Source organism: Ovis aries, chromosome 2 (assembly GCF_016772045.2).
Source record: "Ovis aries strain OAR_USU_Benz2616 breed Rambouillet chromosome 2, ARS-UI_Ramb_v3.0, whole genome shotgun sequence".
NCBI classification, from domain to species: Eukaryota; Metazoa; Chordata; class Mammalia; order Artiodactyla; family Bovidae; genus Ovis; species Ovis aries.
This window is the reverse complement of record NC_056055.1, coordinates 66,428,780-66,444,939: the sequence shown is the minus strand read 5'-3', so window position 1 is coordinate 66,444,939 and position 16,160 is coordinate 66,428,780. Positions and strand designations below refer to the sequence as shown.

General features: G+C 39.4%; 1 protein-coding gene and 1 long non-coding RNA gene across 4 annotated transcripts in view; one reads left to right on the top strand and one right to left on the bottom strand.

Annotated features, from left to right (window-relative positions):
• MAMDC2 (MAM domain containing 2) overlaps positions 1 to 4,521 on the top strand; it is a 170,517-nt gene extending 165,996 nt beyond the window's left edge. For 2 of the 3 annotated variants that reach the window (XM_060409383.1, XM_060409384.1), the window contains exon 13: positions 3,300 to 4,521. In XM_060409383.1, coding sequence (XP_060265366.1) covers positions 3,300 to 3,452 — 153 coding nt within the window. In that variant the 3' untranslated portion in view covers positions 3,453 to 4,521. The remainder of the gene's footprint in view (positions 1 to 3,299) is intronic. The other variant, XM_004004323.5, reaches the window with a different exon arrangement.
• Positions 4,522 to 6,047: 1,526 nt separating this feature from the next.
• Positions 6,048 to 16,114, bottom strand: LOC132659174 (uncharacterized). Its single transcript, XR_009599228.1, has 2 exons — positions 16,032 to 16,114; positions 6,048 to 14,087 (listed from the first exon to the last, which is right to left on the bottom strand). It is a non-coding gene; the product is annotated as an uncharacterized LOC132659174 (long non-coding RNA).
• Between the last annotated feature and the right edge of the window lie 46 nt (positions 16,115 to 16,160).

The following is a 16,160-nucleotide window of genomic DNA, read 5'->3' as shown; positions in this document are numbered from 1 at the left end:
TGTTCTTGCCTGGAGAATCCCAGGAACGGGGGAGCCTGGTGGGCTGCAGTCTATGGGGTCGCACAGAGTCGGACACTTACCAGCAGCAGCAGCAGTGGGCCTGGCAACAGAAATGGTGGGCGGGGCTGTGCAGCAGAGGTGAGATGTCGTCAGAAAGCCCACAGGACTTCCTTCCTTGTGGAAAGTGGGGTTTGAGAGAAAGAGAGGAGCCAGGATGACTCCAAAGTTTTGGCCTGAGCAACTGCTAGAATGGAGTTGCTGTTTATCGAGATGAGGAAGACCTTAGGTGGAGCAGACCTGGAAGAAAGAAGGCAGCTGATGCAAGAGGCAAATTAACAGTTACTTTTGTTTTTAACACACATAGTTTTTGATCTTACTAGACATCCAGTGGCACCCCACTCCAGTACTCTTGCCTGGAAAATCCCATGGACGGAGGAGCCTGGTAGGCTGCAGTCCCTGGGGTCGCGAAGAGTTGGACATGACTGAGCGACTTCACTTTCATTTTCACTTTCATGCATTGGAGAAGGAAATGGCAACCCACTCCAGTGTTCTTGCCTGGAGAATCCCAGGGACGGGGGAGCCTGGTGGGCTGCCGTCTCTGGGGTCGCACAGAGTCGGACACGGTTGAAGCGACTTAGCAACAGCAGCAGCAGCAGTAGCAGACATCCAAAGTGGGTATGTCCAATGAACAGTGGGCTGTGAGCCAGGCGATCAGGAAAATGCACAGAACTAGAGAAGTCAAGTCAATCTGTAAGAGTGGGCAGGTATTGATTTTTAGAATACTGTGGTACTGCTGCCATTTGTGATTTATCTTGTAGGGAAGCAGTCCCCAACCTTTTTGATACCAGGGGCCAGTTTTATGGAAGAAATTTTTTTTCACAGATAGGGGGGCAGGGGATAATTTTGGATGATTCAAGCACATTTATTGTGCACTTTATTTCTAATCTAATGCCACCACTGATCTGCCAGCATTGAAACATGTATATTATCATATGTGAAACAGATCGCCAGTCCAGGTTTGATGCCTGAGACAGGGTGCTCAGGGCTGGTGCACTGGGATGACCCTGAGGGATGGGATGGGGAGGGAGGTGGGAGGGGGGTTCAGGATGGGGAACACATGTACACCCATGGCTGATTCATATCAATGTATGGCAAAAACAACTACAATAGCATAAAGTAATGAGCCTCCAATTAAATAAATTTTAAAGAAAAAGACAGGAGGTACTTAGTCTGCTGCTTGGAGGCTGTAGACCCCCAATATAGAAGTATGTGGGTGGCCTCTGGATGATATTCCAGTCATCAGATTTTCTTTGTAGAAAAAAATGCATGAAGTAGCAAAATTTTAATCATGTCCTTTCCTAAGGGATTTATTAAAGTGCTAAGCAGAACCTGACTCACTGTTGATCAAAAACACAGAATGATTTTATTTCCTTTGAATTCCTTGCTTACCTTTCCTCCTCTGCTCTCAGGTGTTTTCCTCCTGATTTCTTATCTTTTGATGTCATTGAAAGAGACTGTTACACAAATTCTCAGCTCACTGAAATAGTTCTGTCATTCATATTGTTCATTATACTGCCTGACATTTAGTAGGAATTATTATGTGCTGGTACTGAACTAAGACCAGGTCTTCAAATTTTCTTGCTTATGGTGCCCTTAATCTCAATAATTTTTTCCTGGTGCCCCTGGACCAAAAGATAGCTAATGTTCCCTTTATCAAGTAGTTGAGTCAAAACTGTAAGTATTTATGTCCTAATGACTTGAGCTTCCCAGGTGGCGCTAGTGGTAAAGAACCCCGCCTGCCAATGCAAGAGATAGAGATGCAGGTTTGATCCCTGGGTTGGGAAGAGTCCCTGGAGAAGGCATGGCAACACACTCCAGTATTCTTGCCTGGAGAATCCAATGGACAGAGGAGCCCAGCAGGCTACAGTCTATAGGGTTGCACAGAGTCAGACACAACTGAAGCGACTTAGCATGCATGCATAATGACTTAGTAACCATTTGAAAATAAAATACACTTAAACTGAAAGAAAAAGTTGCATTTTTATCTAGTTCTAAAATAACCACAATTATTTAATAGGATTTTTACAAATACAAATAGGGGAATAATACAAAGGGGAAATCGTAATGCTATAAAATGGTTATCACTCAAATATTTAGGAAATTCAAAAGAGAGGGTTGTATGAAATCAAGGTTTTGGCCCAGCAACAGACTATTCAGAATATAATTCCATCAGGTGATTTTTCTGTTGTACTTCCATTGCAGAGTTGGAGGTTAAAAAACAGATTTCACTGCTGTCCAGAAAACCAGAACACTTATTAACTACATTCATATATCCTCCTATCTAGATGTATTAGGACACTTTTTCCTCTTCTTATCATTTATTTGAATTCTTGTTTAGGGTTATATCTTTAGAATTTCTATTAATGTTATCTTGCCACGTTTCTGTTGTTAAAGCTTCTCTGAGTCATTAAATTCAAGATAGTTTCATATGCTTATTAATTATCCACTTTATATTGTTTATTTAATTTAAATCATGAACTAGTCCAATGGGAGTAATTTGCTCATAAAATTAGTAGAGCAAATGTGTCTTCTAGACAATTTTCATTATCCACAAGCCTCCCTGGAGTATTCCATGGTTTATTAGCTATTATTAAAGCGTTTTTAGAGCTGATAATATATTTTCCCTAGAACCTGAATATTTTATCAGTTATTTTCTTCTAGGATCTAAAGTCATGAAACTGGTTTCCTCTTTTTCTTGGGCTGCGTCTTGGATGTTATGGTATTTAACATGTTCAGTGAACCATTGTCTTTTTGGTAAATTTATCTATTATACAGTGCTGTTCATACTTGGGTCTCATCTGTTGTTTTAATTCTCCCACCTAGAACTAGTACAAAGGTAGATTTAGGGAGAGACTATGGAAGCTGAAGCTTCTGGGCCCTTCACTTTCACAGGGCCTGTGAGTGACGGGAGTAGAATATTCTAGGTAGCAAGGGAAAACAGGTCACCACCTAGAGGCATTTCTTGGTGGACATTCCTGGAAAATTGCCTACAGAGGTCTCAGAAGAAAGGAACTTGAATTTCCAAGCCTCCAGTAATTTGTTGTGAATTTCTTTACATTCCAAATAAGAATTCCCTTTTGTACCTCAATTTGAATTGGTGATTTTGTATTCTTTTCCTGAAAGTGGGCCCCTGAGAATAATCTAAGCTTCCAAACCCACACAGCCTAGATCTGCCTCTGACAAGCATTGTTTTAGCAGGATGACTCTTATTTCTAAATTCATATCTCATTATTTTTCAGATAATTTTTGAAGCCATTCGGGGAGTGTCAGTAAGAAGTGATATTGCCATTGATGATATTAAATTTCAAGCAGGATCCTGTGCAGGTAACAATAGTTTTCCAAATTATTTAAGTTTGACTGAAAAGAGAATTTGCAGTAGTTTCAAATCATAAGAATGCAAATTCAGTATTTTCTACATTAAAAATAGAGAAAACTATTATTGTCTATTTGTCTTTCCTGACAGAAATGGAAGATAAAAGTCAGCAATCATCAGGATATTCTGAGGACTTAAATGAAATTGAGTATTAAGCAATGATCTGAATCGGATTAACTAAACAAAAGCCATACCTCTCTTCAATCAAAATGAAAACAAAATAATACTGGACAGTCTTAACCATTTCATAAGTTATAAAATGACTTCAGAGCACTCTTTTTCATTACTTTTGCAAAAAATACTGACTCAGGGCTTTTTTTTGTTTTTTCCTTTTGCGTATGACAACTGTTACTACAAGTACAGGCTGCTGGTTTTACCTAGATCATACATCTTAACTTTGGTACCAGTTAAAAATACAAATGTACTATATTGTAGTCATTTTAAAGTATACAAATAAAGGGCACAATCAAATGAGATGTGCTCACTTAAATCTGCATTCAGTGAATGTACTGGGAAGAGAATAGGTCTTGTGGGTTTCCTTTTGAAGTTCAAGTATCATAAATATTTTTAAAGTAATAATGTGTGATGTCAGTAATATCTGCAGAATGAATGCAGTTTTTCACGGTAACAAGTTACTCTAAGAAAATAAAGGTTTTTTTCTATGTTTTATTCATAGAAATGGAGTATTAATTTTTAAATATGTTTACCATATGTGATAACAAAGGATCTTTTATCAGTGTTCCGGGATAAGTATTAATTAATGCTGTATTACAAAGCAGTGCTACCTTCTTTTTTTTACTTTTGAAAGTCATTCTGAACACTTGGATAGAAATTGCACTCTTTTTTTTGGTAAAGTAAGCTTGAAAATGTTTATGTACACACACCCCTAAATTTTTCTAGTGTGTTAAACAATTTTACTGATTTTTAAAATAAATGTTTTGGTAATGTTTTGAGTTACATGAAATTCAAACAGATGTAGTAAACTACTATCTTTTATTTACATGTTTAGAAAATTATATAGACATGTTTATATATTCAAACAGCTATTATGAAATTATGATTACCTAATAAAAAATAATTTGAAAATCTCTCACTAGCAATTAACCTTCTTCAACATCTTTTTCTGTTTTTAAAAAATTTCTATTTTTATTCTTTGGCTGAATAACACATGGGTGGTTCCCTGATGAGGGATCAGCACAAAGTCTTAACCGCCAGACTGCCAGGAAGTCCCAATATATTTTTTTGAATGAATATCTTCACTGTATAACTGCTGATTCTAATTTGAATCTCTACTCTGCTACAATTAAATGCTTCTTAATCCTTTTTGTTAGTGGCATAAGCACTGCAAACATAGATACCATAATTAATTTTTAAAAAGTGTTTCATTTCACATAAGTGATCTCAATTTTCTCCCAAATTGTATCTTATTAGAATGTAAACTCTGTGAAGACAATGATTCCATAAATGAATGAAGTCATTCACCAGACTCTGCTTACAGATTACATAAACCCATAGTAATAATCAGCTTCCCAGGTGAAGCAGTGGTAAAGAATCTGCTTGCTAGCACAGGAGATGCAGGAGATGAGGGTTTGATTCCTGGGTCGGGAAGATCCCCGGAGAAGGAAATGGCAACCCACTCCAATTTTCTTGCCTGGGAAATTCCATGGACAGAGGAGCCCGGTAGACTACAGTCCATGGCGTTGCAAAAAGTCGGACACAACTGAGCAACTGCACAGGCACACGTGGTAATAACCATCGATAATATGTATTGAATATTTATTATCATCAGACATTGTTCAAAGAGCTTTACATGAATTTGCTCATTTAATCCTATAACAATCATAAGGTAGAGCTAGTGATGGTGGTTACATGTTGTAAGTAGGAAACTAAATCTGTTCAAGTTTAGCAACTAGTGTAGGGCTTGGCTTTGAACCTTGATTTCACTGTTCTTTAAAAAAGAAATGACAGGCCCAAAATGTAGTTGCTTGTACTAAGTCCCACATCAGCAGACCAATTCTTAATAGCTAACCTAACTGCAGTTATAACCTTCCCTAGGATTGCAGTCTTAACAGATCAGTCTGGAATTTTCTGGTCAGCAGCAGTGAGGTAATCAGCCACATAGGCCCTTCCCATCCCTAAAAGGAAGATGAAGTAGTCCATTCTCTCCTTTTCCCTTTCCCCTCCTGTCTATAAAAACCTTCCGTTTTGTAGAAATCCTTGGAACTCTTCTCTGCTCACTAGTTGGGATGCTGCCCAATTCGTGAATTGTTCAGTAAAGCCTTTATATCATTATAGTCGACTTGGTTGAATTTTTACTCAACATTGCCAAACCTGTGATCTAATCCTCACAAGACTGCCTCCTGAACCTCCCAGCTCCCCTACCAACTCCATTCCTAATACCTAAGGTTCCAAGTTTCCCACAGGTAGGATTTATTGGCTACCCTGGAGGTTGCCAAACCAGAAATACTACTTGGGATAGCAGCTTTGGAAAGTGGGGGGTGGGGGAGAGGGTGGGGTTGATGGTGGTACTGTTGCAGGAAAGGGGACCCCTTCCAGGGCCCGAAACTGGGCTCTTGTCTAACACTCGGAAATGAATTGTCCAAGGAGACACATCTGCTGACAAAGCAAGAGATTTTATTGGGAAAGGGCACCCGGGTGGAGAACAGTAGGGTAAGGGAATCCAGGAGAACAGTTTTGTCACATGGCTTGCAGTCTCCGGTTTTATAGTGATGGGATTAGTTTCTGGGTTGTCTTTAGCCAATCATTCTGACTCAGAGTCCTTCCTGGTGGTGCACACCTTGTTCAGTCAAAATGGATGCCAGAGAGAAGGATTCTGGGAGGTGGTCAGACAGGTGGTGTCTCCTTTTGACCTTTCCCGAACTCTTCTGGTTGGTGGAGGCTTATTAGTCCCCTGTTCCTTACCAGGACCTCCTGTCATAAAACAACTCATGCAAATAGTTACTATGGCGCCTGGCCAGGGTGGGGCAGTTTCAATCAGTGTGCTTCCCCTAACAGCAGGGGTGGGAAGTAGAGGGGGTAGGGGCTGGGGGCTAATTATTGACTTAGGGCAGAAAAAAAGGAAGTAACTATTACCATTTGTTGCTGAAATACAACGTGAAGTTCATAGAAGCGAAGAGAGGAGATGGAAGGTGAGAGGATTTACTTATCCTCTCTCGCTTATGCCCCGTTTGCATGTTTCACTGATTGGAAGCCACTCTTCCTTTTCCAGGTTGTCCTTGGCCTTTATTTTAACTATATTTCACCTGGATGAAAATTTGCAAAGTATTGTAAGCACAGTGTAGTTTTCTCAGGTTTAGAAATGCCACCAAGAAAGGCATACTAGCTAATAATTACTGCTTAACCATTTAAACCCAGTGTTAGCATTTATTCCAGTTCTCACCTAAACACACAAGTGCTTCAGATGGAAACTACTTTTTCACACAGATTGCCTTTTCTCCTATAATTTGCTGTTTGTGTTGGAAATTATTTAGAAGGGAGCAAAGGAGAGTCTAAGGAAAATAGGGCTCTGATGCAAGGTCTGGTTAAATGAGGAAGAAGAAAATGTTTAACAAAGATTTATTAAGAAATCTATGCTTCAGGTATTATACTAAGCGTGGAGATCATAAAAGTCCTCACATGTCGGCAAGGAAAATAGAGATCTAAACCTGTTATCATAAGCAGAGTGCCAAATTGGAGAAACCATATTTCCAGGGAGTGCTTAGAAAGGGCATCTGAGAGGGAGGGCAGGCCAAGCCTCCAGCTTGTCTGGGCAGAGCAGAGAGAACCAACACTAACAGAGTGTTCTGGTGTCTGGACGTCTTCTGTCACTCTGGGGGCTAAGGCATGGGCTCTTTGACTTCTCATGCAAGGGACGTGTTCTCCAGTGTGATTTAACCAGAACAGGGGAGTGGGGAGAATTTTTGTAACTGACCATTCTAATATTATGGTATTTTCAACACGTGGATTACTATAAAGAGATAAAATACAATTATTTAAGTGCATGGTTTCCAGATTCAGGCTGTCTCAGTTTAAATCCTGGCTTTGCCACTTACAGGATTTGTGACTGAAAGCAAGTCACTCCTACCATCTCTGACTCCTATTCCTAGTCTGCAAAACAGGGCAGCAAAATACTCATCTCTACTTCGTAAGGGTGCTGTAAAGATTAATTTAAATGAAGGTGATACATATGAGTCCTTAGTATCTGACACACAAAAGCATTTCTAGTTCATAAGGGTCGACTGAGATTTTTGGATATATCACAGTTGTTTTTATATAGCATTTCTCTACAAAGGAATTGTGAGTTTATAGTGCCATCTTAAGGATAAAGCAACCATATGCTCTTGTCATTTTTCATCTTTTTTTTTATTATTTGCTATTCAAGGCTCATTTTAATCAGCATGTGGGCAATGCCTTCCACTTTGCTCTTCCTCCTCCAGCCATTGTGCTGCTTACCTGTATTCATATCCCTCACAAGATTTATCATGCTAAACCTAAATTCTTGCTTTTACATCCATCTCAGGCTGGTTGCATATTCAGTTATGTACCCACTCTGCCTATCATATTCAACAAATATTGCTGAAGTAAATAAACAAATTCTCAATAAAGGCATTTAGTTTAGTACAAATACATATGTTGATTCATGAAGGATATAAGGATTCTCTTTGGCTTATCAAAATTTTATGATCTGGAAATCCATGCACTAAAAGTTTAACTTAAAAATATGTCACTGGCCAGTTGGGGCACCTGGTAGAAACAAATATAAAGACTCTTTGGAAGGCTACACACTCAGCCCAGGCTGTACAAGTTTCCTACATATTAAACCGCATGGAAGGGCTCACAAATCAAAAACACAAAACATTTAGTGAAACAATTCACTAGAAGCACAAATCAGATGTCAACAAACAGCAGAATGAGATCCCCAAGATGTCACGGTCCCCTTCCAGCTGTGTCATCATTCTAACATCTGCTTTCATTATCATATCTCCTCTGCCTCCCCCCCTCTTATAAGGACCTTTGTGATTATATTGGGCCTACCTGGATGGTTCAATATAATCACCCCATTTCAAGATCTTTAATCACATCTGCAAATTCCCTTTTACCATGGGAGGTATTATATTCACACACTCCAGGGATTAGGATGTGGGCATATTTGGGGAGCCATTGCTCTGCCTACCACAATTTTTGTTTGCTATTTTATCAGATCTCTTTAAAAGGCCAATTTTGGTTTTTCCTTTTCAACTCTATTTGCTTTATTTTCATAACTTATCTGGCAGGCTAAGACATCCAATATAGTGCTCAAAAGAAGTAGTGATAGTATCATCTTTCCAGAACTTGAGAATATTTCTGAACATTTCATCATTGAATATGAATTAGCTGAAGATTTCTGGTATTGCCTTTTATTCATTAAATGAAGTTTTTTTCTACTCATAATTTCCTAGAAACTTTAACCATCAATGTGTGTTGAAAATAATTAAATGATTTTTCCTGCTTCAGTCTCTCTCCTGCAGTCTTTTAATATGAAGAATCATATTAATTGATTTGATTTGACAATAGTTAATCACCCTCAAATTCTGTAATAAGCCCATTTAGGTAATGACATATTTACTTTTTTAAACACTGCTACATGTGTACAAATATGTTCATGAGTAAGATTGACAGAGAATTATCTTTAATTTCTTTAGAAATTAGGGGATTTAGACAAGGTTAGACTCATAAGCAGAGCTGAATGAAAAAATCTTTCTTCCCTTTTTCTAGTCTCTGAAAAAGTGGGTAGGATTAGAGCAGTGGCTCTCAACTTGGGCACTTTTATCCTTTAGGAGACATTTGTCAAAGTCTGGAGAACTTTTCGGTTATCAAAACTGGGGAGGCGTTACTTGCATCTAATGAGTAGAGGCCGACAATGGTGCTGACTATTCTGCAATACACAGGACAGCTGCCTCCTTTTCCGCCAGCAAACAACTTTACCTTACCCGAATTTTCAATGGTCAGTGGTGCTGAGGCTGTGATTTATTTTTTCATTCTGAATTAATAATCACTCTTCTCATTTTGTATTTGAAATACGTTTTTTTTTTTTTTTTCAGAGAAGGCTTAAAAACTTATATAAGCTTCAGGCCCCATAGAACCTGGACGTCGTGGGAGAAAAAGAGGGCACTATATAGAGCACAGGGGTTTGTGTGTGTGTACGTAGGGGAGGGGGAGAGAGAAATCATTGAGTCAAAACCAATGCTAGAAAAGGGCGTGGGTGGAAGAGAGAAATTTTGTTTTTAGACATAATTTTCAAATAATCACAGTTACTAAGAAATTAGACATAAGCAACAATTTCAAGAAACTGAAGCAAAGTAATTACTGTGGTACATGATCTAGCAGTTTTAATTCTTGATACCTATCCTAGAGGAATGTTAGTACATACACATAAAGACAGGTCTGAGGATATTCCCTGAGTAGTGCTTGTAAAAATGAAAAATTGGAAGCAATCTACTTGTCAAATCATTCGAATAGTGGATAAAGTGTGATATTTTCATACAAAACCTCTATAGCAGGTAAAAGGGAGCCAGACTTATCAATATATCTGTCAACATGGATACATCACAAAAATATATTTTTGAACAGAAAAAGAAGTTGCATAACTATTCATACCATATTTTTATGTTAATACATTTAGATATGTATGCATGTAATACACTGTTTATATAATAATGCTTTTACATAATGCTTCACACTCAAAATATGATTACATATTTTATATAAATAAAATGCATATAAATATTGAAACAGCCTTAAAAGACATTACATTACACACTGAACAAGTGTAAGATAGTTAACTCTGGAAGATAAGGAGTGCAGCAACAAGATTGAAGAAAAAAATGTTGAATGCACACAATTTTATCTGTATTCTAATTTTTAAGAGTAGAATGTATTCATGTTATTTCACATGTAACTTTTAAAATAGATTTAAAAAGACAGTTACATTATGCCAATTGTTTCAGGGTTAATTCCTCTTTTTTCTTTCCAGTTTTATTAAGATATAATTAACACATAGCACTAAGCTTAAGGTGTAGAGCATAATGATTGACCTATATACATCATGAAATGAGTATCACAATAAGTTTAGTGAACATCCATCATCTCAGTTCAGTTCAGTTCAGTCGCTCAGTCGTGTCCGACTTTGCGACCCCATGAATCGCAGCACGCCAAGCCTCCCTGTCCATCACCAACTCTCGGAGTTCGCTCAGACTCACGTCCATCGAGTCAGTGATGCCATCCAGCCATCTCATCCTCTGTCGTCCCCTTTTCCTCCTGCCCCAAATCCCTTCCAGCATCAGAGTCTTTTCCAATGAGTCAACTGTTCGCATGAGGGGGCCAAAGTACTGGAGTTTCAGCTTTAGCATCATTCCTTCCAAAGAAATCCCAGGACTGATCTCCTTCAGAATGGATTGGTTGGATCTCCTTGCAGTCCAAGGGACTCTCAAGAGTCTTTTCCAACACCACAGTTCAAAAGCATCAATTCTTCAGCACTCAGCCTTCTTCACAGTCCAACTCTCACATCCATACATGACCACAGGAAAAACCATAGCCTTGACTAGACGGACCTTAGTCGGCAAAGTAATGTCTCTGCTTTTGAGTATGCTATCTAGGTTGGTTATAACTTTCCTTCCAAGGAGTATGCATCTTTTAATTTCATGGCTGCAGTCACCATCTGCAGTGATTTTGCCCATCATCTCATATAAATATAAAATTAAAAAGAGTGAAAATTTTCTCTTAAAACTTTCATATGTAACACACAGCAGTTTTACTTATATTTATCAAGTTTTATGTTACATCCCTAGTACTTATTATTCTTACAACCAGAAGTTTATACCTTGTGATCACCTTCATCTAATTTTCCCTCTCCCCACCCTCTGCCTCTGGTAACCACAAATCTGATTTTTTTTCCTGTGAGTTTGTTTTTGAATTTAAAAATAATTGACCTTAAAACCAACAAGCTTATGGGAGAGTTCAGCATCCCAGCTTGTAGAGATAATGAGATGAAATGTCACTCTCAGTTCCTAATATCAAAAAATTCACTTATAATTTATGAAGCTGATATCAACAGATTTAGAACAGTGCTGACAATTACCAACTTTCTTTTCTGTAGGAAGTAACTGGGTGTGAGGGAGAATGCTTGCTCTCCCCTAGATTTGAAATTGAGGGTAAATTCCTTCTGGAGTAATTTAATATTGTTTTCCCAGTTGATATCCTCCAAAGAAATGAAGGCCCATTTAGATCTAGGCTTCCTATCATGACATATCACAAAGAACACTTGAAACCTTACATTAATTCCTAACAATTTCTTGAATCTTTCAGTTGGATTTTGTATTCAAGAAATGAAAATTTGAGAAAGACACAAATCTGTTGAGACATTGATCCAGAATATAAAATTAATTTATGAAAAAGTGCTTAGAGCAGCAACTTGTATATGATAAATGCTGTGTTAGATAATACTACAGTCCATTCCAATACTAATGTAGCTACACCAAGAAGAAGCAGATATTTCGATTGTTTTTAACTTTAGTATGATGTTAGAAACCAATTTTTAAAAATTAAGAACTGCAGAGATAAGATATTTTTACCTCTAGCAGAATTTGTCTGGGGTTTTAGCTCTCTGTGAGAAAGGTGATCATTATCTTTAGCCCTCCAGAACAGTTCCTTCACTAAGTTGATCAGAGAGAGAGAGAGAAAGTGTGTGTGTGTGTGAAGATCCCTTAAAGGAGGAAATGTCAACTCACTCCAGTATGCTTGCCTGGGAAATCCCATGGACAGAGAAGTCTGGCAGGCTACGGTCAATGGTGCTGCAAGGAGTCAGATAGGCCTTAGAGACTGAGCATGCACAAGCTTGTATAACCTGCCAGCATCTGTCTGGTTCATGCTAACTTCCAGTCATACAGAGCCCAACAAAAGAGAAGTATTTAGATAAATTATACTACATCTGTTTGATGGAATGCTATATAGTTACTTAAAACCATGTTACAGAAAAACATTATTATTTATTTTTAATTGGAGGATAATTGCTTTACAATGTCGTGTTAGTTTCTGCTATACATCAGTGTGAATTAGCCATTAAGTGTATATATATATATGCTCTCCCTCTTGAACCTCCTTCTCACCTAGAAAAATACTTAATGGCATAAAAAGATATTCATCTATTTCTGCTTTATTGACTACGCCGAAGCCTTTGACTGTGTGGATCACAATAAACTGTGGAAAATTCTGAAAGAGATGGGAATACCAGACCACCTAACCTGCCTCTTGAGAAATCTGTATGCAGGTCAGGAAGCAACAGTTAGAACTGGACATGGAACAGACTGGTTCCAAGTAGGAAAAGGAGTACATCAAGGCTATATATTGTCACCTTGCTTATTTAACTGATATGCAGAGTACATCATGAGAAATGCTGGGCTGGCGGAAGCACAAGCCGGAATCAAGATTGCTGGGAGAAATTATCAATAACTTCAGATATGCAGATGACACCACCCTTATGGTAGAAAGTGAAGAAGAACTAAAGAGCCTCTTGATGAAAGTGAAAGAGGAGAGCGAAAAAGTTGGCTTAAAGCTCAACATTCAGAAAATGAAGATCATGGCATCCAGTCCCATCACTTCATGGCAAGTAGATGAGGAAACAGTGGAAACAGTGACAGACTTTGTTTTTTGGGGCTCCAAAACCACTGCAGATAGTGATTGCAGCCATGAAATTAAAAGATGCTTACTCCTTGGAAGGAAAGTTATGACCAACCTAGACAGCATATTAAAAAGCAAAGACATTACATTGCCAGCAAAGGTCTGTCTACTCAAGGCTATGGTTTTTCCAGTGATCATGTATGGATGTGAGAGTTGGACTATAAAGAGAGCTGAGCACTGAAGAATCAATGCTTTTGAAAGGTGGTGTTGGAGAAGACTCTTGAGAGTCCCTTGGACTGCAAGGAGATCCAACCAGTCCATCCTAAAGGAGATCAGTCCTGAGTGTTCATTGGAAGGACTGATGTTGAAGCTGAAACTCCAATACTTTGGCCACCTGATGCGAAGAGCTGACTCATTGGAAGACCTTGATGCTGGGAAAGATTGAAGGCAGGAGGAGAAGGGAACAACAGAGGATGAGATGGTTGGATGGCATCACCGACTCAATGGACATGAGTTTGGGTGGACTCCGTAAGTTGGTGATGGACAGGGAGGCCTGGCATGCTGTGGTCCATGGGGTCGCAAAGAGTCGGATACGACTGAGCAACTGAACTGAATTGAAATATATTAAGTGAGAAAAAGAGGGTTAAATAACAGTATATATAAGTTGTGCAGCATAATTCTACCTTTTTCAACAAAAGGACCATAACATATATACACAGAGAAAAAAGATATTCAAACATACACCAAAATCTTAACAGTGATCAGTCTGGGTAGAGGAATTATGAGTAATTTCCCCCTTGTGTATGTTTGTTTTTCTCTGTGTTTCCTAAATTTCTGCATTTAACACATGTTGTGCTTGTGGTTAGAAGTAAAACCAGTAACATTTTCCTTTTCAAAGGATGACGGTAGAGCATGACTGACGGACAGTCTAGACAAGAACTCACAATCCATATGCATAATATGTGGTGTCATTTCCTGATAGCTTAGGGTTAGATTCCACCTGCAAGGCAAGACACAGAGGAGATACGCGTTAGATTCTTGGGTCGGGAAGATCCCCTGGAGGAGGAAATGGCACCCCATTCCAGTACTCTCGCCTGAAAAATCCCAGGGACAGAGGAGCCTGGTGGCCTACAGTCCATGGGGTCACAAACAGTTGGACATGACTGAGCATAAACACAAACACACACACACACATTTCCCAACTCAACTTTATAAGCACAATTTGAGTGGTTCACTGAGATCTAATGATAGTATAAAATGATTAGATTGGTTTCCTGCTCTCAACCCTCATTATCACTGCATGTATTATTTTACCATTGCTGCTAAGTCACTTCAGTCATGTCCGACTCTGTGCAGCCCGACAGACAGCAGCCCACCAGGCTCCCCTGTCCCTGGGATTCTCCAGGCAAGAACACTGGAGTGGATTGCCATTTCCTTCTCCAATGCATGAAAGTGAAAAGTGAAAGGGAAGTCACTCAGTCGTGTCCGACCCTTAGCATGGACTGCAGCCTACCAGGCTCCTCCATCCATGGGATTTTCCAGGCAAGAGTACTGGAGTGGGGTGCCATTTTACCATTAGGTTTCCCTAAATGTAATGATTTCTTCAAAGAATTTGACTCTTCTAAGGCTCTTGAAGCAGGTTACCAAGTCACTTCTCAAAAAGTTTGTACTAGCAATGTAGCAAATGAGGGTATAGTACCCTCCTAAGCCCTATTTTTAAAAAGATTATTTCCTGCCTTTTGAACAGTTTTAAAGGTATTATTTAATTTGCTGAAAAACTAAAAATTTTCTAACAACCAAGACATGTTCACATTTAAAAAAAATTTTTTATTCTTTCTTTGGTTACAACTTTTAAAGAGTACAGATTTCAGTTGTGTGAGAAGAAGCAGGGGCTTGGGAAAGGAGCCTTTATCCTGAAGTGGGGAATCAGGGTTTTCTGCGATTGCTTTCTAAATGCCCTCTCAACTTCCATGCTTGACTCTGAGGAATCAGAAACCAGAGTGCTCCATTTAAAAACTTTAATCAGATCTTGTCTCTCTCCTGCTTAAAACCATCCAATGGCTTCCCATTGCTTTTAAAATAAAATGCATGATGGGCAAGGCCCCCCTAAGCAAGCTTGCTCACTTCAGCACAGCTTAGCCGGCCTTCCCTTTGTTCCTCATTCTGCTGGTTTCCACCTCAGAGCCTCTGTCCTTGCCTGGAATGCTCTTTTCTCATTTCCTCCGCTAGCTCCTTCTCCAGGATTTAGCTCAAGTATCACTTTCTCTGACAGGCCTTCCCTGCTTCTTACATTCATTCTGTTTTTCCCTTCATGACACCTATCACCGCCTGGAATTATCTTGATCCTATGTAGGTTATCTTGTTCTTTTCCTGTCTTCCACACCAGAACGTAAGCTCTGAGACCTGCTTGCCTGGTTCCCTCACTGCCTCAGCCTAGCCTACTGTAGATCAGACATTATTAGAGTGAGTAAAGACCTGCAGAGGCCTCAGTGAACCTCATCTTTAATAAGGGATTTAACTAGATGAACGTGACTAGGTTTAAGTGGAAGCATCCTCTCAACGATGCCAGCGTGCTCGCTGGGGCATTTCTAGAAAGTTCGAAGGAGGAATTCTTACTAGGGAACTAGGGAGAGGGGGTGGTGGTGGGGGTAGTGAAGAAAACCTGTGCGGTGCAACCTTTACACCTGTTGGAGAGCGCAACAGACACGAACGCTATGTTTTAAGGGAAGAGCTGGCATAGAGTCATTCGAAAGCTTGCATTGTTGGGGTTTCTGTTTTGACACGGGGACCTGATTAAAAGCACAGTCAGAAGATGAAGAGGTCCCGCGCTCCCTCCCCTCGTGGATGTTTCCTGGAGCGCTGAAAAGGCTTTCAAAACATTAAATGCAGCTGACATTTTTTTCTGAGTTAAAAAAAAAAAAATCGGCAAAATGCAGAAACGTACAGACCAGTCCCGTGCCCGCTTCCCGCTGGGTCCTGTATGCCACCCCGTCCGATTCCCGCCAGCTCAGGTCTCCCAGGACCCGCAAGGGGCGGAGGGGTGGAGGGGTGGGGCATACCCTGTGACGCTACC